Source organism: Schistocerca gregaria, chromosome 2, assembly GCF_023897955.1.
Source record: "Schistocerca gregaria isolate iqSchGreg1 chromosome 2, iqSchGreg1.2, whole genome shotgun sequence".
Lineage (NCBI taxonomy): Eukaryota > Metazoa > Arthropoda > Insecta > Orthoptera > Acrididae > Schistocerca > Schistocerca gregaria.
In genome coordinates, this window is record NC_064921.1 from 451,413,052 (window position 1) to 451,437,971 (window position 24,920).

General features: G+C 41.5%; 1 protein-coding gene across 1 annotated transcript in view; it reads left to right on the forward strand.

Annotated features, from left to right (window-relative positions):
• The window catches only part of LOC126325620 (neuroligin-2-like), a 402,316-nt gene that overhangs the window by 224,438 nt on the left and 152,958 nt on the right, over nt 1-24,920 (forward strand). The window contains exon 5 of the mRNA XM_049995264.1: nt 21,079-21,267. Within this exon, the coding sequence (XP_049851221.1) occupies nt 21,079-21,267 (189 nt within the window). The remainder of the gene's footprint in view (nt 1-21,078; nt 21,268-24,920) is intronic.

Sequence of the window (24,920 nt, forward strand, 5' to 3'; positions counted from 1 at the left end):
TACACGAAGTACAAATGACAACTGCTGTACTATTAAAATAGGGAGAATACAATACATTAAACAGACTCAAAATCTTCTCTGTTGCACGGCACACCGACGCCGATTTATCTCATTGAAATTACCATTTTGTGAAAATTAATAAGGAGCGACCAAAAGGTTACGGTCTGAGGGTGTTGCTGAAGTGTACAAACGAAGTTGCGCGACTCCAATGAGAGAATATAAGGACGTAAATATTGGCAAGCGATCAGTGTCTTTCCTACGCGCGTGCAGTGTAGGCGAAAAAGTGAGCTATGCAGAAGTTATTACCAAATGTGTCGAAACAGAACCATCATGCCATTATTCCATTCTTGGCTTACCGAGAATGAAGAATGCCTACGATGGAGTGGTGCCACCCATCGTCCCCTCGTTCCAAGAAATTCATCTGCTGGAAAGGTGATGCTCACCTTCTTCTCTGATTACCGATGTGTATTGCTTGCTGATTTCTGTGAACCTTGTCTCTTTATTACTGTGGAACGGTACTGAGCAACGCTGGTGACATTATGGCGTGCAGTTAACGCGAATCCTCCAAGAAAACTGAGACAGCGGATGCTGCCTCTTCGGGATAATGCAAGTTTCCATATATCACGATTCCATATATATATTACGCAGAAGTGACACCAACTCTTGTGGGAGACACTCGAGGACCCGCACTAGAATCCTGATGTCTCCTCACGCAATTATCCCGCAGTCACTCCTAACAAGGCCCTGAAAGTTCGGTGATTCCAGTCGCATGAGAACGTGAGGCAGATAGTTACGATCTTCTTCTCGCAGCAAAACACAGGGTTGTATCTAACGGGAACCTCCAATCTGGTGCGTCGGAGGGATAAATCCTCAAAGTGATTTGACATGACTGGCATACGAATTCTTAACTGCAGGGTCTTTTAAAAAATTAAATTCTGATCACACTTTATGCGATGTAACACCATTGTTACAACAGTGACACACATTTGGGAGGACAACAGTTGCAACATCAGACTGCCACCGAGATCTAGGCTTCCTTTGTATACCCTAAATCGGTTAAGGTAAATTAGTTTTTCGTAAGGAATTCAAGAACGAAGAAAACAAATTTGTCACTTGTTGTGATGGACGTCAGCTTCTTAACACGCCTTAATAAAGTCAAATTCCCCAGAGCTCCTGATTACGAAGTATATCTTAAACTTCTTAAGCGGGTCGCATCGTATGTTCACGGATGATACGAAAAACCGATAAGTAATCGGAAAACCACGAAAAGTCTGGTGAATGGAAAACTGTACATTTCTTTTAGTCATCAGTCTTCTGACTGGTTTGATGCGGCCGGCCACGAATTCCTCTCCTGCCAACTTCTTCATCTCGTGATAGCACTTTCAACTCACGTCGTCAAATATTAGCTAGACGTGTTATAATCTCTGTCTTCCTCTACAATTGCTATCCTCAACAGCTCCCTTTAGTACCAGGGAAGTTAGGCCATGATGTCTCAGCTGATGTTCTATCTTCCCTCCTTGTCAGTGTTTTCCTTATATTCCTTTCCCCATCGATTCTGCAGAGAATCTCGATTTCATTAGCTTGTTAGTTCATCTAATTTTCGACATGATTCTATAGCAACACATCTCAAGAGCTTCATGTCATCAGCTCATAATGTCACGGACATTTTCATCCTGAAATTTAACTATCTTTCTTTTATATTCGTCATTGATTCTTCGATTTATAGATTCAACAATAGGGGTGAAAGGCTACATCCCTGCCTTACATCCTTTTTAATCCCTGCTACTCGTATTTCGTCTTCCACTCTTATACTTTCCTCTTGCTTCCTGTACATGTTTATATCATCCGTCTTACACTATATTGTGCTATTTGTCTAAGAATATTCTACAAATTCCTCCATTTTATACTGTCGAAAGCTTTTTACAGGTCCACAAATCCTATGAAACTATTATGATTTCCCTTTAGTCTTGCTTCTACTATCAATCCCAAAGTCAGATTTGCCTCCCTCCTGCCTTTACCTTTCCTAAAGAAGAACTGATCGTCATCTAATACATTCTCAATTCTCTTTTCCATTCTTCTGTATACTACTCTTGTCAGGAACTTGGATCAATGAGCTGTTAAGTAGATTGTGCAAAATGGCTCTGAGCACTATGCGACTCAACTTCTGGGGTCATCAGCCGCCTAGAACTTAGAACTAATGAAACCTAACTAACCTAAGGCCATCACACACATCCATGCCCGAGGCAGAATTCGAACCTGCGACCGTAGCGGTCACGCGGTTCCAGACTGAAGCTCGTAGAAGCGCACGGCCGCTGATTGTGCGATAAGTCGTACAAATTGTCGGCTCTTGCAATCTTCGGAATTGTGTGGTAGATGTCTTTTGGGAAGTCAGATGATATAGGGCCAGACTCACACATTCTACAACTAGAGTGCATAGCGGTTTTCTTGCCACTTCGTCCAGTCATTTTAGAAATTCTGTTGGAACGTTGTATATTCCTTCTGCCTCATTTCATATTGAGTCTATCTGATATCTTATAAATTCTGATTCTAGAAGTGGATCTCTCATCACTTCTATATCGACTCCTTTTTCTTCTTCTATCACATCATCAAATAAGTTCTCCTCGCTAAAGAGGCCCGCAATGTAATCTTTCCTAGTATCCTATGCTATTATTGTTACAGCCTTTGCTTTTAGTTTTCGCGAAGACTGTTTTGACTTTCCTTTATGCTGAGCCTGTCCTTCCGACAGTTATTTCGTTTTCTATTTCTTTGCATTTTTCATGCGGCCTTTTCTCCTTAGCTTCCCTGCATTTCTATGTATTCTATCCTAAGCGGCTTATGTTTCTGTATTCCCGAATTTCTCTGAAATTTTTAAACTTTCTTCTTTCATCGATCAGCTGAAGTATTATGTCTGTTACCCACGGTTTCTTCAGGTTTATCTTGTTTGTAGCTCCGGTTTTCTTTCCAGCTTTTGTGACTGCCCTTCCTCTTCAACTGAAATGCCAACAGAGCTGTCCCTTAGTATTTCCCCTCGGTCATGGATGTGTGTGATGTCCTTAGGTTAGTTAGGTTTAAGTAGTTCTAAGTCTAGGGGACTGATGACCTCAGATGTTAAGTCCTCTAGTGCTCAGAGCCATTTGAACCTTAGTATTTCCGTGTCCCAGTTCATTGCGCATTGATTCTTTCTGACTAGTCTTTTGAACTTAAACCTGCTCTTTATAACTACAAACTTGTGATATGAATCTACATCTGCTGCTGGATATGCCTACAATCCAGTACTTGACTTCGGAAACACTCTCTGAGCATGATGCAATCTAACAGCCAATCTTCCGGTTTTCACGATCTCTTCCAAGTATACCTCTTACTCTTGTGATTATTAAACAGCGTTATCACTATTGTGAGCTGAAATTTGTTGCAAACCTCAATAAAATTTTCTCGTCTCTCATACCTAGTGCCAAACCCATATCCTCTCGTAACACTTTGCTTCAATCCTTCCTCACAGCCACATTCCTAACTATTAGATTTGCATCTCCCTTTACGAAATGAATTTCCTGTTCAGTATGTTCATAGACGTTCTGTAACTGTTCATCTTCTACTTACGACATCGGCATGTACACATAAACTACAGTTGTCGGTGCTGGTTTCTTGTCGGTTCTGGTAAGAACCATCCTATCACTATTATGTTTACAGTAACTCACTTTCTCCCCTATCTTCTTACTGAAAACGAATCTAACTGCCGTTATACCATTTTCTGCAGCTGTTCATGCTACTCTGTACTCATCCGATCCGAAATTCTTGTGTCCTTTCCATTTCACTTGACTGTTCCTCACTGTGTCTAATCTGAGCCTATGCATTTCTCTTTTCATATCGTGTAGCTTCCCTGCCACGTGCAAGCTTCTGACAGTCAACTACCCGACCCGTAGAATGTTATGTTTCGCAGGTTATTCAACACTTTTCTCATGGTTGCCTTTCCCTTGGCAGTTCCATCCCTGTGATCCAATTTGAGGACTATTTGTGAATCTTTTGCCAATGGAGAGATCATCATGATACTTTTACAATTACAGACCAAGTGTTCTGTGGATACACCTGATGTGTCTTTAAAGCAGAAGTTGCATTACTCATGCCGTTGTTCATTGATAATTTTCCTCCTTTAGGGGTTGTTTCCCATCCTAAGGGAGAGAGAGTATCCTGAATCTCGGTACACTTCTACACCCTCTTTGATAAGGCCGTTGGCTGAATGAGGGATGAGTTTCAATGATGGAATTCTTCGGCGGCCTCTGCTAATGAACTCATTCCAAATTCAAGTGATGATACGGTTCTAACTCGGGACCGAAGACGTTTTGATTATTAATCACAGACCCTAGCCGTAGAGCACGGGCGACGTAACAACAGATAAGGAACAAGCTGAGAGACGCGCTGTTAAGAATTTAACAGTAACAGAAATTCTGGGGGAACACAAATGGGAATAACTCGAAAAAAGCGACGTAGATCTTGTTAACCTCTTTTCGTTATGTTTAGACAACATGAAAAAGAGGTAAGTGAAACTAAAGCACACATAGAGGGATGTACATAGTTATTGTTTCTCGTTCAGTACACTAATGGAATAGAAAAGAATGCCAGGAACATTGGCTTGTAGAGTATTCACGCAGATGTAGATTTAGATCTTTCAAAAACGACTCTGCTTATATGCTTCCAAAATATCTATAATCCCAGTTCTTGTTCCACGTTCAATTGTTTTATCTTCAACCAGACGTTGAACCCTATATTCGTTTACTCCTTATTAATTTTATACATACTGTTAATACAAAAATCAGACTTTCGACTACGTCAATGATTGCATAGTTATTATGCAGATTTGTTTGTTTCAAGGCTAAGGTCCAAACAAACTATAGCTTTTAAAACGTTCGTAGCCATTAATAAGCACACAGATTTATCCATCTAGGAGAATCTTTCTTCGGGAAAGACCTACAGTTTTGTTAAAACTGAGGAAAACATCATCTCCATGTACGAAAGATGTGACTCCATGCCAGACAGCCAGAAAACCTGAGACGTGCATCTGTAACGAGGGAATTTTAAATATGCAGGCTGTAAAAGTGTCTGACAGTGATAATGCGTTCTCATTATAAAACAAAATATTTGTTGGTTAATAGTGCCTAACAAAGAAATGAAAAGGAAAATACTAACATTGAAGCGCAAACCTTCACTTAAATCCTGTTAAGGGGTTATGCAAATTTACAACATGGGTCGCTTTCATCCGCTGTCTAAGATAGCTGATTCGTTGTAACAAACACGAATTAAAAGGCTAAGTTCTTCGTATCTACTTTAGTTAACATCATAGCTTATAGATTTAAGTGAAACAGAAGTCTTTGTGAAGCTTCATTCATCAGTTAATGCAGTACTGGCTTACAGAATGCCAAAAAAATTGATTGTGATGATTCAGAAATAAAAATTTCACCACGGCAAATTTATTTAGACTTTTGACACTGGATGTGAAATACCTTCTCTACCTCCACTTTTAATACCAAGATTTACCTCCTAAAGTTATTGGGTACAAATTGTGCAGCAGTAACAAGTGCTATAAGGGACATACGACAACGTATTCACGTTATAATGCAGCGCATTCGCAAAGTGGGACCGTTTGGTCCTGCAGACTATATAGGATGAGATTGTATAAATCAATGCCTTGGACAAATGCTACTTTATTAAAAGTACTCGTTTCGGGTTTGTACTTATCGTCAGGTGTAAGGAATCGAATAAATTAAAAAAAACATGTCAATATATCCGTAAAGGAATAATGGTTTTACTAAGTGCGGTGGTACAGCAGTCAAACGTAAAAGTATATTCGAGGGAGGATGGAGGAAACATTAGCGTTAAACGTCCAATCCACACCGAGCTCATTAGTGACGGAGCACGAGCTCAGATTGTTTCAATGATTCGGAAGGAAATCGATCGTCCTGTTTTAAAAGAACAACCCCGGTATTCTTCCAGAGCGATTTATGGAAATCACGGAAAATATAAATCAGGTTGGTCGGACGCGGATTTGAATCGTCGTCCTGCCGAATGCGAATCCAGTGCACTAACCACGGCACGACTTCGCTCGGTGCACATACATAGAGTAGGGAGTGAGTACTTAACCCACTCGGTTATACAGCTGGCTCACAGGCAGTCGCAATTTTCAAGTCCGTCATTACATTGCCGGCTATGAGATGGGCACAGTAGCTACAAATACTTCTTAGGGATTTGGTATCTGTTAATACATGGCATAACGTGTTATACACCACTGGAAAGCCAAGAAGTCGATATGTTTACAGGTGTCCACTCGATTTCTTTCTATCTACATCTACATCTTCATATATACTCCGAAAGCCACCTGACGGTGTGTGGTGGAGGGTACCTTGAGTACCTCTATCGATTCTCCCTTCTATTCCTGTCTCTTATTGTTCGTGGGCTTTACTCTCTCTGATTGTATCCTCATGGTCTCTTCGAGAGATATACGTAGGAGGGAGCAATATACTGCTTGACTCTTCGGTGACGGAATCTTCTCGAATCTTCAACAAAACCCGTACCGAGCTACTGAGCGTCTCTCCTGCAGAGTCTTACACTGGAGTTTATCTACCATCGCCGTAACACTTTCGCGATTACTAAATGACCCTGTATCGAAGCGCGCTGCTCTCCGTTGGATCTTCTCTATCTCTTCTATCGACCCTATCTAGTACGGATCCCACACTGCTGAGCAGTATTCAAGCAGCGGCCGAACAAGCGTACTGTAACCTACTTCCTTTGTTTTCGGATTGCATTTCCGATTCTTCCAATGAATCTCAGTCTGGCATCTGATTTACCGACGATCAACTTTATATGATCATTCCATTTTAAATCACTCCTAATGCGTAGTCCCAGATAATTTATGGCATTAACTGCTTCCAGTTCCTGACCTGCTATATTGTAGCTTAGTGATAACGGATCTGTCTTTCTATGTATTCGCAGCACAATACACTTGTCTACATTGAGATTCAACTGCCATTACCTGCACCATGCGTTAATTCGCTGCAGATCTTACTGCTTTTCAGTACAATTTTCCATTGTTACAACCTCTCGATATACCACAGCATCATCCGCTAAAAGCCTCAGTGAACTTCCGATGTCATCCACAAGGTCATTTATGTATATTGTGAATAGCAAGGGTCCTACGACACTCCCCTGCGGCACACTTGAAATCACTCTTACTTCGGAAGACTTCTCTCCATTGAGAATGACATGCTGCGTTCTGTTATCTAGGAGGTTTTCAATCCAATCACACAATTAGCCTGATAGTCCATATGCTCTTACTAGGTCCACTAAGCCACTGTGAGGAAATGTATCGAACTCCTTGCGGAAGTCAAGAAACACGGCATCTACCTGTGAACCCGTGTATAGGGCCCTCTGAGTCTCGTGGACGAATAGCGCGAGCTGGGTTTCACACGACCGTCTTTTTCGAAACCTATGCTCATTCCTACAGAGTAGATTTCTAGTCTCCAGAAAAGTCATTATAGTCGAACATAATACGTGTTCCAAAATTCTACAACTGATGGACGTTAGAGATATAGGTCTATAGTTCTGCACATCTGTTCAAAGGACCCTTCTTGAAAACGGGGATAACCTGTGCCCTCCTCCAATCCTTTGGAACCTTACTCTCTTCTAGAGATCTACGGTACACCGCTGCAAGAAGGGGGGCACGTTCGTTCGCGTACTCTGTGTAAAATCGAACTGTTATCCCAGCAGGTCCTGCGGCCATTCCTCATTTGAGCGATTTTAATTGTTTCTCTATCCTTCTGTCATCTATTTCGATATCTACCATTTTGTCATCTGTGCGACAATCTAGAGAAAGAACTACAGTGCAGTCTTCCTCTGTGAAACAGCTTTGGAAGAACACATTTAGTATTTCGGCCTTTAGTCTGTCATCCTCTGTTTCAGTACCATTTTGGTCACAGAGTGTCTGGACATTTTGTTCTGATCCACCTACCGCTTTGACATAAGACCTAAATTTCTTAAGATTATCTGCCAAGTCCTTACATAGAACTTTACTTTCGAATTCATTGAACGCCTCTCGCCTCCTCACACTATATTTCGCTTCGCGTTTTTTTTGTTTGTCTGCAGGGCTTTGGCTATGTTTATGTTTGCTGTGAAGTTCCCTTTGCTTCCGCAGCAGTTTCCTAACTCGGTTGTTGTACCACGGTGGCTGTTTTCCATGTCTTACGACCTTGCTTGGCACATACTCATCTAACGCATATTGTGCGATAGTTTTGAACTTTGTCCACTGATCCTCAACACTATCTGTCCACGAGACAAAACTTTTGTGTTGAGCCGTCAGGTACTCTGAAATCTGCTTTTTGTCACTTTCCCTAAACAGAAAAATTTTCCTACCTTTTTTAATATTTCTATTTACGGCTGAAATCATCGTTGCAGTAACCGCTTTATGATCGCTGATTCCCTGTTCTGCGTTAACTGTTTCAGATAGTTCGGGTTCGTTTGTCACCAGAAGGTCTAATATGTTATCGCCACGAGTCGCTTCTCTTTTTAATTGCTCAAGGTAGTTTTCAGATAAAGCACTTAAAAAAATTCACAGGATTTTTTTTGTCCCTGCCACCCGTTATGAACGTTTGAGTCTCACAGTCAATATCCGGTTACTTAAAATCTCCACCCAGAACTATAACATGGTGTGGAAATCTAATCGAAATATTTTCCACATTATCCTTCAGGTGCTCAGCCACAACAGCTGCTGCGCCAGGGGGCCTATAGAGACATCCAATTACCATGTCTGAGCCGCTTTAACCGTGACCTTCACCCAAATTATTTCACATTTCGGAAATGCGTCAATTTCCTTCGATAATATTGCACTTCTTACCGCTATAAACACGCCTCCCCCTTCACTGTCCAGCCTGTATCTGCAGTATACATTCCAATCTGAGTTTCGGGTTTCATTACTGTTTACGTCTGGTTTCAGCCAACTTTCTGTCCATAGTACTATATGGGCGTTGTGACCGTTTATTAATGAGAGCAGTTCTGGGACCTTTCTATAGACGCTTCTGCAGTTTACTATTGTTATTCCCTGTTGCATTTTACCTACTTCTACCTTGCCACATCTCAGGAGGCGTCTTGTCTGGCCTAGGGAGGGAATCGTCTAACCTAAAAAACCCACATGTGCACTCCACACGTACTCCGCTACCCTTGTAGCCACTTCCTGTGTGTAGTGCACGCATGACCTATTCAGGGGGACTCTACATGTCTCCACCCGATAGCGGATGTCGAGAAATTTGCACCCCTGATCTCCGCAGAATCGTCTGAGCCTCTGGTTTAAGCCTTCTAATCGGCTCGAAACCAGAGGACCGCAATCGGTTCTGGGAACGATACTACAAATAGTTAGCTCTGATTCCACCCCGCGAGCGAGGCTTTCCGCCTTCACCAACTCCTCCAACCGCCTATAATTTGGGTGTTAAAAGAAATCGTTTCCACGTTTTGTAAGGTTTAACGCTACAGCCCAGTCCCATCAAGAAAACATACTCCAGAGACTGTGTAGTGTGCAAAGTAAAGAAGGAAAGTGACAACCTGTATGAGTGTGAGAAATATCTAGTGGCGTTGCAAATGCATGTATTTCTTCGGGTACATCACAAGAACAAAAAATTCTTAAATAGTATTATCTTTTCTCCTTATCACTTCAATAAGTCATGAATTTATATCAAAAAGTCTTATAATTTTCAGAAAAGTGTGTGAAACGAAATATGTTTGTTGTCCTAAATTTAAATATCTAATATAGGGTAGATTATAGGGAAAAATGCTATTAAGTCAATGGATTAAAAATCAGCAACAGTGGAGCTAGTAAAAACCTAATTTTGGTTTCCTGGTTTACTGCTTGTACGATTTTTAATTTGTGCTTTGGTGCGTCTTTTAGCTGGTTAATAGAATGAACATTTGATAAGTTGAACAGTCTATCGTGGAAGTTGTAGATGGAGAAAGCAATGCCAATCATTGTATGCTGTTATTTTAAACTGACATTCTCAATCACTGCGACCATTAGGTAACTTGCTCACTTCATTTACACACTTAATTCGTCATCTGTTAATTTATAACCTCTTCATATATTTTTATTGGTAATTTTTAATTTATTAGGTCTAATTATGACCCCAAAGCCGGAACGGTAATCATTTTGAATAAAGTAGCATATGTCCAATAGTGGGCTTTTATAATCTGATTGTTGTGTGTAGGTAACTCTAAACTTCGACCACACCCGGTAGTGAATATCTATTCATTAAACAAGTGAATGTTTCAGAAGTGTTGAACAACCTTCATATGCCCTACAGCTTAAGCCTTCCTTTTTGTATATTGAAAAGAAAAACCAGTAAGAAATTCTGCTATAGTTGTACCTACCGGTAGTGTTTCCAGTGTACAGAAAACCGCCCAGTTTCTGCCATTAAATGTGTTATTGTTAGAAACAGCATATAACAAAACTCTCCGGAGATGTTTCTTCAGTGAGTATAGAAAACATGCTTGGAAGTAAATTTTATTATTTCTCACAGATAGGAGATGAAATTTAAAGAGCTTCTCCAGTTACCCCTACTCCAATGGCGACTTATAGCAGCTGAGACTCGGTATCTCAGTGCTGCGTAATACTATCGGCAAAATCTATTGTATGTGTGAGAATAGGTACATTAAAATAAACCATTAATTTAAACTAAAAATTTCCACTGAAATAATAAAGGAACACACATCGTCTGGATCACAAATTTTATAACGTACTACTGGTTACCATATGCGCTCCAGATCATCTTCAAGTTTAAGTGGGAACAATAAGAATTCAACAACAGAAATTATACAAGTGTTACATTAAAAACACAAATAAAAAGAAAATATTTTGTAGCCATATGTATCTGGTTCCAGAAAGTGCAGTTTGCGGAAGTTGGTACAAAAATAACGTGAAATACAACTATTCTGTGGGAAAAAATTTATACGGTTACGAACGAGTACATTGAAACACTATAAAATAAAATAATAATTATTAATACAAACTAAGAATTAAAACCAACGCTAATGTAAAACGTTTCAACATATATGAGAGAATACAAGCAATGGAAGAGTGTAATAATCAACGTCAGTGAACTTTACGAATCGTACATTGCCGTCCATATTTACCTATTTTAAAAGACAGTGAAGAACTGACAGACATATGTAATTTGCATAACTTGATTGCTCCATCTGCGAAAATAAAATTTTAGAATTAGCTTCCATTATAACGAATTAAAATAAAGATACATTGATAACTCTTACAATAAGTTAAAAAAGAGAGACGAAGGAATATAGTTACAAAAATAATTTTAAATTTTAGTACATGGTTCCTTCAAATTTACGAAGGTGTTAAGTGATGATAGTTTTAGGAAATTGGTTGGCCGCTGTAGTGTGACCTCCTACCGCAGCAGCTTGAGAGACAAACCTTTCGATTTGTTTTTTCTGCCAAATAAATAATGGAATACGAGTCTTCTTAGCCAACAAGCTAAAGAATCCTCCCTACAATGAAATGATTTAAAAACAGAAAAGTAACCTCAGTGTATGTAGCAGTCTAGGTGTCCCATAAAGTGTGTTTGTTTTAAGTTACTCAGTACATATGTTCAATTAATTGCTGTTAACAAACAAAATTACTTTTTAATGTACTACCAAAAAACTGTGTCTGCCCGCGAGAAAAGACTCAATTTGACTATCGGGCAGTTAATCAAGTGATTCTCCAGACAGAATTGGTAACAAGTTATAACATCATCATATAAACTCACTAACAACAAATGTAGCGCTGACAGTATTTCTATATTTTTAATGGAAACCACTGAGATGAATTGAAAAATAACCATTTGGAGAATTCTCATTTGCGTCCCAGTATTTTTCGGTGACGCTAAATACTTAAATAAACAAGTAGGAATAACCACAAAGCAATACTGGAACTGTCAAAATAGTACAATGGGATATGTTTCAGTCACTACTGTATATTCAGGTTTTGACGTACTAGAATCGATAACCACAAAGAAAAACTGCTAAAAATCTAACTACTGTCGTATAAACCTTAATAATATTGTATTAATGGAACGTGTTATAGATATAGGAAAAATGCTCTCCTTAATTTTTATTGAATCTAGTGTGCTCCGGAGTGGTGTCAAATGAGAAATTAGCATTTACAAACGTAAGCCAATAACGATGCAAACAAATTATGTGATTTACAGTAGAGGAACAACCTGTTAACATTAAACAGGAAAAAAGAATTCAGTAGGGGGAATTACATGAAAATGTGGACAGGACTCACTAAATATTGGACGTGTGGAAATGTATAAAGAAGGTGAAAAGCCATCTCTCATATGTGAAAGTTAGTCACATGGCGACAGATGACATCTTATTAAAGAACCTATAAACAATTTGGTAAGCAAACGGTAACTTACATATGCCGTTTGCCTGATAATCAGCAATACTGAAAGAATGTCCATTGACAGTATGTGTGGTGTGGCACTAGGTGAAAGATATCTAATAACACTTTCTCCATTACCCGAAAGAAGTACGTATTCTCAGGATGACATAGTGCACTACCCAGTAAACCTTTTCCCTCAAATACGCAAACACAGCGGAAACAACAGTAGTTCAGAACTAGTGTGTGAAGATAGCACTGTCAACCCAGGCTCCTTCCTGATCCATCCAGTAATGTGGTAAATTTATTACCCTTTTCAATGCGTTTAATTTCTTCACTTTACCGATAAGGAATAGGTTCAGTCTGTGACCACCTGCTGAATTAATGCAACAAAGCACAGACAGCTTTTCTCTATTAGGTTTACGTCTGGTAGCGCGCCTTTCAGTTTGAGGGCTGAAGTCTCTCTGGAGATGATCCTCCAGTAGAGTCCAGTTTCATCAGCATCCGCTTTTTTCCATCTCTAACTGTATCTTCCTCTTTCTCAAGTGTAATTTCTGGAGCCCCTAGCGATGGTTAAATTGAGTCACCAATTCTAACGAATCCTTCACTCTTTCCTCAGTTTTCAGAATTCCATGGATCTCTCCTACTTTCTCTACTAAAATTGGACCTTAAACAGGAACTCCTCCTACTCAGCTAGAACCATGAGTGCAATGATTCTTCTAGTTTCACGTCTGTTGAAGTTCTCAGGCTCCCACTATGTGACGGTCGAGCTTGGTAGTCAGTTTCGTTGCAAAATTTACCAGTTCTTCTTAATTACCGTTTAAGTGTTCCTATGTTAATTCCAAACACTTGTGAGCGTTTTATTGCTGAATCGCTCATTTACAAATTGTCTGTAGTTTATAACCCGTGATCGATAGAACAACACCTCTGCATATATCTGATATCTTTCTATCACATGTAAATATTGTTAACTTCTGCATCAACATGAAATGTAATGTGGCCTAAGACCCATTTTCAAATGCATATTTTAGAATCTACTTTACTAGAGGTACCTGTCGGCAAACAGAAAAGTATCATCAGCAGAGCATTCCTCCTGGGAATGTTAACAGTATATCTTCTTTTCACATTAAAAAAAGCAACATTTGTGACGTTGACCGTCTCAGAATAGGTTTTCTTGCTATCTGCTTGAAGTGACTTACATATTATAGACATTTATCTCCAATGGGAAGGACTACACCAACAATTAGACAGGAAAATGGCCGCGGACATGTTGAAGTGGTAAAGCTTCCGAGTTTGCTTCGAGAGGAAATGGTAAACGATGCAAAAATACTTCACGAATGCCCGACATAGGAAGTGCGGCCTACATCGGCTTCCACAGATAAAACAAGAATCACACACATAACAATAGTTCTATTGTAACAGAAAAAACATTATTTTTCATTATCAGAAAATAGGTCAAGCTTGTATCAGGATGTATATCTGCCCTACTGAAAGAACCAATTTTCGCAGGAACTAGTAGATCCATCAGGCTCGAATTTACGTCACATACTAATAACTACGGTCCTTAGCACTGTATAAATTTTTAGATTGTAAGTTAATTTAATAATAATATACCGCCATTTCTGTCAGATATTCTGAAGCTTGAAATCCCGTTCATCAAAACTTCCAGTTGACCTCGAATCATGAAATTAGCAAAGACGCACAGGAAAGAAATTCGAAAACTGTTAATCTGTATCTATAGCACACGGAAGATTATTTCTTATCATTTTTAATGTACCTGCCTGTCTGTTCGTCTGTTAAAACCCATTTCTCTCTGAAGCAGGTTGGTATATAAAGTTCGAAATTACGTCACATTCTGTGGTCTTGGAGGTCTGAAACACTTAAGCTTCTGAGTCAATTCGATCATACGATTCGGTCAATTATGTCTCAAAGTTTGGACCTCGTAAACCATCTCCTGCAGGTACCCTGTCGACCTAAATCATGAAATTCGGCAAGAAGAAAGGTTTACACTACACATAAAGAAAAAAATATCGAGAAATTTTTAATGTATGCTGATATAACACGAAAAGAGTTTTTGGTCTTATTTATCACTCTGTCTTTTTACATGTCCGTCGATTAAGATAAATTTTTCTCGTGAACAGGTTGGCGTATTAAATTCTGCGAACAGAAGAGCTTCTGTAAAGTTTGGAAGGTAGGAGACGAGATACTGGCAGAAGTAAAGCTGTGAGTGTCGGGCGTGAGTCGTGCTTCGGTAGATCAGATGGTAGAGCACTTGCCCGCGAAAGGCAAAGCTCCCGAGTTCGAGTCTCGGTCGGGCACACAGTTTTAATCTGCCAGGAAGTTTCATATCAGCGCACACTCCACTGCAGAGTGAAAATCTCATTCTGGAAACTCTTTACGTATTGATTCTTCCTAACTAATGTCTTGAACTTCAGCCCACACTTCGTCACTACTATATTGTGATCTGAGTCTATATCTGCTCCTGTGTACGCCTTTCAATCTTATATCTGATTTCGGAATCTCTGTCTGACCATGATGTAATATAATTGAAATCTTCCCGTATCTCCCTGCCTTTTCCAAGTATACCTCATCCTCTTGTGATTCTTGAATAGGGTATTCGCTATTACTAGCTGAAACTTGCTACAGAACTCAATTAGTCTTTCTCCTCTTTCATTCCTTGTCCCAAGTCCATATTCTCCTGTAACCTTTTCTTCTACTCCTTCCCCTACAACTGCATTCCAGTCCCCCTTTACATACTGCATTACCCTTTCAATATCCTCATACACTTTCTCTATCTGTTCATCTTCAGCTTGCGACGTCGGCATGTATACCTGAACTATCGTTGCCGGTGTTGGTCTGCTCTCGATTCTGATTAGAACAACACGGTCACTGAACTGTTCACAGTAACACACCCTCTGCCCTACCTTCCTATTCATAACGAATCCTACACCAGTTATACCATATTCTACTGCTGTTGATATTACCCGATACTCATCCGACCAGAAATCCTTGTCTCCCTTCCACTTCACTTTACTGACCCCTACTATATCTAGATTGAGCCTTTGCATTTCCCTTTTCAGATTTTCTAGTTTCCTTACCACGTTCAAGCTTCTGACATTCCACGCCCCGACTCGTAGAGCGTTATCCTTTCTTTGATTATTAAATTTTTTTCTCATGGTAACCTCCCCCTTGGCAGTCCCCTCCCGGAGATCCGAATGGGGGACCACTCCGGAATCTTTTGCCAATGGAGAGATCATCATAACACTTCTTCAACTACAGGCCACATGTCCTGCGGATACACGTTACGCGTCTTTAATGCAGTGGATTCCATTGCCTTCTGTATCCTCATGTCGTTGAACATCGCTGATTCCTCCGCCCTTAGGGGCAATTTCCGACCCCTAGGACCAGAGAGTTCCCTGAACCTCTATCCGCTCCTCCGCCCTCTTTGACAAGGCCGTTGGCAGAATGAGGCTGACTTCTTATGCCGGAAGTCTTTGGCCGCCAATGCTGATTATTTATCAAAATTTATGCACTGGAGGGGATCGAACCCGGGACCGAAGACGTTTTGATTATGAATCAAAGACGCAACCCCCCTTTTTTTATCTCATTTTGTTCGCTTTTGATCGTTGCCTCTGCTCGGGGCGGACGTCTTAAGACATCCGTTTAGTTCGTTGATGATCGATTAACTCAGTTTATTTTTTTATTACAGAGGGCACGTAACCCTCTGACCGAACACGCTGAGCTACCGTGCCGGCTAAACCCCTAGACCACGGGTACAATCGGTAGACGTCGTGAAATGTATACAGAACATAGTTAAATTATGGAAGTGCGTTCTCTCGTCGTATTTGTAGAGAAACAGACGATGGTCGAATATGTGTCGCGTTTCGCAGCCCCAACAACTGCGTCACATCAGCGGCGCACCGCGTCAGCTGCAGCAGCTGGGACATCACGCGTCGCTACGAACCACTGCCCGCCAGCTGCGTTCCCGGCCGGCCGCAGTCAATATCAACTCTGGGAGCGTCAGCCGAGAGTATCTTATCGAGAAGTTTCTAGAAGCAACCAGCCGTAACAGCGTGCCTCTCTGTCGTAATAACGCATCGCAGTAGACAATGCCGTGTACAGAAGTGAGCGCAAGCGCATCGACGGCCCCAGTATAATACGGGTTGCTCAGCTACCATTGAATATGGCTGGAGAATCTGCAATGACCTCATCAGCCTCCTTCAAGAAGCAAAATGATCAGAAAAGTGTCCACATAGGCCACGTTTCAGTCCAGGTTGCTCAGTCAAGTAGAAGAAGAGCTACGTCAAATGATCTGTTAAACACGTTTGTGAGCTTTGAAAGCCTTTGTTGAGCATCTAGAGCAGGATAGCTGCAAGAGACTATGATTATTCCTTCATGTCACTGTCACAAGTTCAAAAAAAATAATTAAGTACGGTACAACAGCTAGCGTACATAAATCACTACACAAGAATTCAACACTCTTTTTATTAGATCCACTGAGACCAAAGTTGTCAAATATATCAAGAAGATACTAGTGCAGTATACCTGAGGGTAGACGAGATTAGGATCAAATCGATCAGAACAGATAACCACGTTGTCAGAGTAGAAACGGATAGTTATGAGCCGAAAGATTCAAGAGAAATCTAATGAGATTCAGAGCGCTAAACGTGAATCACTATAGAACGAGAAGCCTCTTATAACTGTGCACAATGTGCCCTACAATGTGGACGACAAAGAACTCGAAGATGAAGTTGACCTTAACGTGCCTGCGAAAAGGCAAAAGAAGGAATCTAAAGAACTGGACCTGAGAGAAGCTCAATGTTAGTTACGTAATGGATGTCACTCCTGTATATGTAAGTTTCTACACTAAAAGTAAAAGCCTTATATCTCTTACCACGAACTGGGAATGAAAGATTACGTGGCAGCGCCAGAATGTTATGGATGTTGTGACTTTGTTAACATCAAGAAGATCTGTAAGTGTAGAGAGCCAGTTTGCTCCCTTAGTGGAGGAGAGAGTCACGAAAAATGTGAGTACTCAAACATCTGCGAGTTGTCACAACAGGGCCTAGAAAAGCGGACTCGCCTGGGAAATATTGTGCAACTTATGAAATGCTGTTAAGACCTGGAATGACGAGAGTATAATATCGGCCACGTTTAAAAATACAAGTAAATGCAGAGTTGTCAACTACATGTGACACCTATACGAATCAAGTAATAAAAAGACGCGTTGCACACGAAATGAAAGCGGTAAAGAAATGTGTGAGAAAACTGATGGGACTCAATTGCTAAGGTCAGCAGTCCCTAAGCTTACACACTACTTAATCTAAATTATCCTTATGACAAACATACATACACATGCCCGAGGGAGCACTCGAACCTCCGCCGGAAACAGACCCCAAAAATCCATGACTGCAGCGCCCAGACCGCTCGGCTAATACCGCGTGGCAAAGCGGTAAATTAAGCGTACGCCAACAGCAGCCCCTTTCATAGCCTCGCACCAGATGATTGACATTGTACTGCCAGAGAGAGAGAAATGTCACTTTTTGACGACATCACAGCACCAGTCAGTACAAAATTTATTAAAGAGCAGCATCTTGGCTTCATGAATTTCATAGATGGCATGATATTACAGAATAGATGAATGGTAACAGTTGCAGATGAACTTAGTATATGGTATTTCAAATGGGTAATGATTCAGTGACAGTGTTTTGTATGAGAAGTGAACTTGAGCTACACTACTTTTGAGCAAGTAAAGCTGAACATTTAAGTAGCTTACCCACAGAGATTATGACTCTTAATGACCTGCTCCAGGATAAGCATGAGTTTTCTTATACGCTGAGAATCAATCCAGATGAAGTTCCTGAACTTTCTTCGAGGAGAGATCATGTGGGAAACACCTGCTTCCGCTTGTGAATCTGTGGGATGTGACCTGCTGACGGAAGGATGTTCCTGGTGCAGAGATGCCTGCAAAGGGAGCCTTCAAGACTTGTCAGCTGCTCAATTCATGTCGTATGTACAAGGTGCTCCTGCCAAAGTGTTTGAAGGTGAAGATCGTGATGACATCATTACTGCACTTGCAGTAGCAACACACGCACATGCAGCTTCGGTATCACCTGGCGATCGTCCCCTATTTTCGCGTGGAATGGAGTGTGCCGACCGAGCGAATACAGGTGACATCAAGAACCGCAAAACACTGAAGTACAGAGAAATTAGATCTTCGAATCTAACAAAAAATGTTTCTCACATTTCAAGACCTACTAAAATGACATTCAGCTATAAACAAACTAGTTTTTCACAATTTAGAGGTTAATGTCTAGTTAAGTATGTTGAAGGACTTCGGTGTTTTGCAAGTTGTTCATCATCATGTTATTAGAGTCGGGCATTCTAAAAGGAAATCTATAATGTATCCCATACCCGAAACATCAGAGCATTCTTTTGAGGTTGAATGATTTGCCAACGGAGTTTAAACCACTGAGCGACCTCCTTCGGAGGATGTTCACGAGAAGAATTGTGCCATTCGACATCGAGACATTATATATGGATTTTGTAAAAGCGAGTAGATGCAAATGCTTTAACCCCCGGCGGGCTTTGTTCACATTCGATATGCATACAAGAGTAACAGGTTAATGCTGCGCGAAGTGAAGAAGCTATGACCGAAACTCTAAAACTAATCGACAAGTTGGGTTTTTAAACCGTCTGTTTACAAGAACCGTACTGTAGAAACAATATTCTTCCATATTTTCCTGCGGATACGGTAACACCTACTGACCATTTAGAAGCAATGTCTGCCACTGTCAATAAAAGTAGGACATTCATACTCACTAAGATGCCACACCTATGTGCAAACCATATCTTCACAGTATAAGTCAACGACTGGCAGGCATGTGGGTTGTAATCAGCATATGTATGTAAGTACTGTAATTACATGGAACCTTTTGCATATGAACTCAGGGTGGTAGCTCTGAATGAAAGGGCTGCATGTCTCCTTGTGGCAGCAGATGCGAATGAAAAGTACTGATTTAGAAATCAGTACAACTGGTTCTCATGGCTTAGTCGTGTACACTGCAGTATTTCCGATGGATTCGCGTCTGGTACATGTATACGTAGGTATGCAGTTACTAACTGAACTCGTGCAAAGAAAACAGGCCTTTTATATCGTTAATGAAGACATAAAAAGTCAAGTTACGATCCCAATTGGTGCACAGAAATTTACACGTTGAGGTGAAGGGTAAAAAAAAGAGGTTATTAACGGGATTTAAGGTAATCAGAGTGCGCTGCGAGGCGCCATGAATACAGGGCAATTAAGGTGAGCTACAAATCACTACTTCAGGAAATTAAAAGAATACTCTCGGAGAATTTTCAAAGAAGTTATCTGTATTCTGATATATGGATGCTACGTTTTTGAATGAAACTGTTAGCGGGCCTCCTGTCATGTCTAAAGTTCGCAGAGAGAATGTCTCAATAAAATCTGGAAGGAGGGGAGAATACCAGGTAACAACGCTATTTCGTGATGACAAAATAAACACCGACAGTGTCACAGGTCTACTGATAGTACCTTATTTCACAGTAGTACTAAACGAGGCGTTGCGAGTAGGTAGGATTCCGGCGATTAGGAAAAGGCTAACACAGTGGTGATTATAAAGGGAAAGGATGAATATCCAGCATGACCGAAAAGCTATAGACCCATTTGCTTATTTAGCGTTTTGGCCAAAGTTCAGGAGGGTCTACTTTTTTACCGGGTGCCGGTGTTGGGTGTGAACCACTGCCAGCATGGATTCAGAAGAGGAAAGTTCAAAGATGATGAGATTAATAGACTTCTTGAAACTATAAAAAAATTTTACTTCCAAATATTCGGTTTCGTTCATGATTAGCATCTCGGGGACATTCGATAATCTTCGCACGCCTCTGAGATTTTGGGTCCCCTAAAGTCTCAACAAGGTCTTTGTCCATTATTATAATAGATGTACCGTAGGTGGGACTGCGAGGCAGAGATTACCAAGTTCTGCCCCAAAACTCCATAAGTGGCTCCTCAGTACTGAACCCCGATTATATCTGTAGACTGAGCAGATACTTCTAAAAGTGACGTTGCGTGCACGAATGATACCCCACTAGTTGTGTCTGTGGACTCCAGGACGAGGCACGAGGAAAAGACGACTGACGAGCTTGTTCGCATGCAGCGGTGTAGCACAGGAAACGAATATAGCTGTTCATAAAAAGACATGGGTACTTCCGAAGGGAAAACCTTGTTGGCTCAGAAATCCGTCACTGAGGCTTGACAGAATCACTATAAAATACAGCACTGTTTACAGCAATGTGGACATTCTTCTAGGGCAGAAAAGTTTCTACAACACATAAAATCCGTTACTAAAAATTAAAGACAAATTATGGAAGGGATTGCCAGGGCTGACACCGCAAATACAAATTATCATTGCATGCGCTGCGTTCATATTATGAAGGAAACTTCAAAGCTAGTGTTGGTTTCGCTTCCACCACCTGGGCGTACCGCCTTCATGTGGACCCTGTGTAGTATACTGTGACATCTAGTATTAATAACGTTGACTCTGACATTCGTAGTACTGTGAATTTGTAGCTTCTCTACCTATAGTATACATAAATTGGTGTAGATGGAGATAGAGCTGGAAGTGGAGCGTGGTTTGTGGTGGCCGCAGGGTTCCTGAGGACGCGCAGCGGGCCGAACGCGGCGGGCGACCTGGCGCTGCAGGACGCCGTGTCGCTGCTGACGTGGCTGCGGCTCAACGTGGCGGCCTTCGGCGGTGACCCGCAGCGCGTCACGCTGCTGGCGCACGACACGGGAGCCGCCCTCGCCCACCTGCTGCTGCTGCTGCCTGCTGCCAGGGGTCAGTAGCTCTGTCCAGCGGAACCCCTCTTAGTATACACACTAGGTGGTGGTGGTGGTGCCGCTGCTGCTGCCCGCTGCCAGGTGTCAGTGCCTATCTGTGCTCCTCACCCTAGCTGAGCCACTCTTACTACACACACAACAGCTGCTGCAGCAGCTGCCGACACTCCAGCTGTGGTAGGGGATAAATTATTTACCAGTCCATCATGTGCACCATGATAGTTCAGTGCCCGCATCTGCAGTAATTACCTGAAATAAAATAACAGCCTAAGTTGCAATTATGTTTTCTGGGTTCAGCCATAAAGGCCACTTTCGGCTACGCGGGATTAGCAGAGAGGTCAGAGGTCATGGACTGTGCGGCTGGTCCCGACGGGAGGTTCGAGTCCTCGATCGGGTATAGGTGTGTGTGTTTGTCCTTAGGATAATTTAGGTTGAGTAGTGTGTAAGCTTCGGGACTCAAGATCTTAGCAGTTGAGTCCCATAAGATTTCACACACATTTGAATATTTGAAAGGCCATTTTCAAATGGCTGTGAGCCTTGAGTTGTGACGACAGGAAAAAAATCTGTTAGTAACTGCTCATCTCTCCCTATTTGTAGGTGAGCCATGCTAAGTATACACACACACACACACACACACACACACACACACACACACACACACAAACACAAACCACAAACACACACACACACACAGTCTGCTCCTGCTGACAACTGGACCTGTAAACGTTCACCTGTCATTATCTGCACTGAACTTCGCTTACGGCGTAACAGAAGTTGCTGGTTCTGATACATGCTTTTAGGTCTCGATTACTGTCAACCTTGACCCTCAGTCTGACCATCATTTAGTATATAGCTATGCTGCTTCTGTTGTTGCTGCCCACCGCTATAGGTGCACATTCCACTCTTTCCAGATGATTATTTGGGACATATACGATCTGCTGATGGTTACTCTACTGCTGACTAGGCATCAGTAACAAGTGCAGCTTACCATCCGACCCACCTGTAACTCTTTCACCCTGAAAAATGGTCCAGATGCCTGTGAGCACTATGGGGCTTAACTGCTGTGGTCATCAATCCCCTAGAACTTAGAACTACTTAAACCTAACTAACCTAAGGACATCATACACATCCATGACGGAGGCAGGATTCGAACCTGCCACCGTAGCAGTCGCGCGGTTCCAGGTTGTAGCGCCTAGAACCGCTCGGCCATCCCGGCCGCCTGTATCGCCCTGACTGGTAGTGTATACACATAATTAGTTACGTTATCCCACAACATTCAGCATAGCTGTGGGAATCTGGGAAGTTAGACATGTTTACACCTCATGTGTAATACACATCTGAAGATGGCTATAAAGACCCAATGCAAGTAAATCATTCAACTGAAATATCACCAAACCCTTTATCTTTTGTTTTATTTCAAGGGATGTCTCAAAGATAGACTGCTACTGCCGCATACAAGGACCTGGAAGACAATATTAGCAGCAATCTTAGAGCAAAGGCAGCCAAGATTTCGGTTCGAGAATGTGAGTGCCAAAGCGCACAGCCTGGCTGCACATTTCCCCCACACCCATGGCACACTGACTGAGCATGCGGAATAACCAAGAGCGGAAACTAAAAACAAGTCGCATTTAACTGGAAATGCAGTCACTCTGCTTACGACTTCCACGTTTCTTAACAAAACAGATGACAAACAAAATACATTCGCAGTAACATGTAATACTTTTAGGCTTGCTGAAGACATAATTTTTATCTCGAACAGACTTTCAGCGTACAAAGGGACACAGAAAATCTTAGTTTTTCCCTCTCAGGGTTCCACATAATCGTCACTTGTCTAGTTTCGTAAAAAAAAGGTATTTCACACCCGTATGGTGACCTGGTTATGGAGACGTGGAAACTCTACCAGAGTAAGAAAATGTAAACAGCCTGGGCCGTTTGCACAGCGGCGCTTTCAAGAGAAACGAGAAATGGCGCGTAAAGCAGCTTTAAAGCAGATATTATATAGGCTGTGTCTTCAAAAATTTAGAAAACTCTTCTTGTAGCTGTTTCAAGTCTACAATGAGTCCTTCAGACTTTCCATTTTCTTTAACGCAGGTAAGACAGGAAACTGCGCTGTGTCAGAATATGTCGCTCCTAGAACGCGACTTCTTTTCTAAATGAATCCGAATCAGAAGAGAAATAAGTTTTTTCTCATCTTTCACTATCTTACCGTGGATAGTGTGCAGTAAAGTTCAAATAAAATGTTAGGTCTGGAACGCATGGTCTGCAATCCATGTGGTAATTTTCGTTACTGCACTCCATTCCCTTCATAATTTAAACAATAGCGGGTTTGACAAGGAAAAATTTTTCCAAGTATGTCCCTTGACTTAAGGAACGTAATTTGCAGTAATGTATAAATTTTCCAGACTCTTCCTCTCCATTGGAAACTGTTTCAGCAGATTGTGGAATGATGCATGTGACTTCAGAAACTTTACTATTAATGCCACCAATTTCTTCACGTGCTCCATGGCTTCAAATTTAGCACAATTACCCTTCGTGTGCTCCGTGGCTGACTGCAAATGTGCTTTTTATCGTACAGTACAACGATATATGTCTCTCGATTGCTGTTGTTTTCTGCACTTTCTTTCTCAACCAAATCTCTAAATTGTTTCTCCACGGTATTTTAATGTCGTGTCATAGCAAATTTTTGCTAATATTCGGTTATGCGACTGCATTGTGAGTACAGAGAATTACCAGCTCTCTCTTTTGTTTTTCCCATTCCATTTTAAAAACCTTGTGTCAATAGATCGACAGATTTCATCCTTTTGTGTAAATAGCCACTGGACTTGTGAACGTCCTTTGTACTACGAACCAATAGCAAAGGATAAACAGCGCCGACACAACGATTCTGCTGAAGGGCAGAGACTGGGGGCGACCGCAATATACCACACCGTAATAATAAATGAAATGTCGCACTGCGGTGAGTATTCCAGAGAAAGCCCTGACAAATACGACACACGCCGAGCGTTGACCCACACAGGACTCCCACACGTGTAGCATTACGTGCGGTTTTCCTCTCAGTGGCCAGAACTGCCTTAAAAGTTTCGAAGATGATGTTCACATTTGTACCGAAGTTCAGGGATTATTCGTAAGAACGTTTCGGGTTTCAGAAGACGACTGCGTGAAAGCTGCAAAGCATACGGAAAACTGACACGTGTCATTCGATGAAGCATCCTAGTTTTCAAATTATATTGCGTGTGCTCAATGATGAGGCCGTTTGTGACGCGGCAAACGTCAATACATGCAAGCAGAGCATAGAAACCTGTGACTCGAATTGCCTAGAAAGGAGAGATGTTGCCCACTCTGGTACAATGTTGAGTGGGTTGCCTACATGCAGGGGCGAACTACTTCGTTGCGGCCATAAAGTGTCAACGATTTGCCTCAATATTCTTACACGCCTGACGCCTTCTGTTGTACTCTACACCTGTTACTTTCTCCATGTTTGGAGCACGCTGACTCCGCAAATAATATAAAGCTACTCCAGTCGCAGTCGGATCAGTCCACTTTCAAGTGGCTCCGAAAACTGTGCTGTAGAAATGCAACGCAAAAAAGTACATTTTTCAGATCTGCTGGAAAATGGCCTCATAAGTGACAGAAATCGTTATGGACTTAATAAAG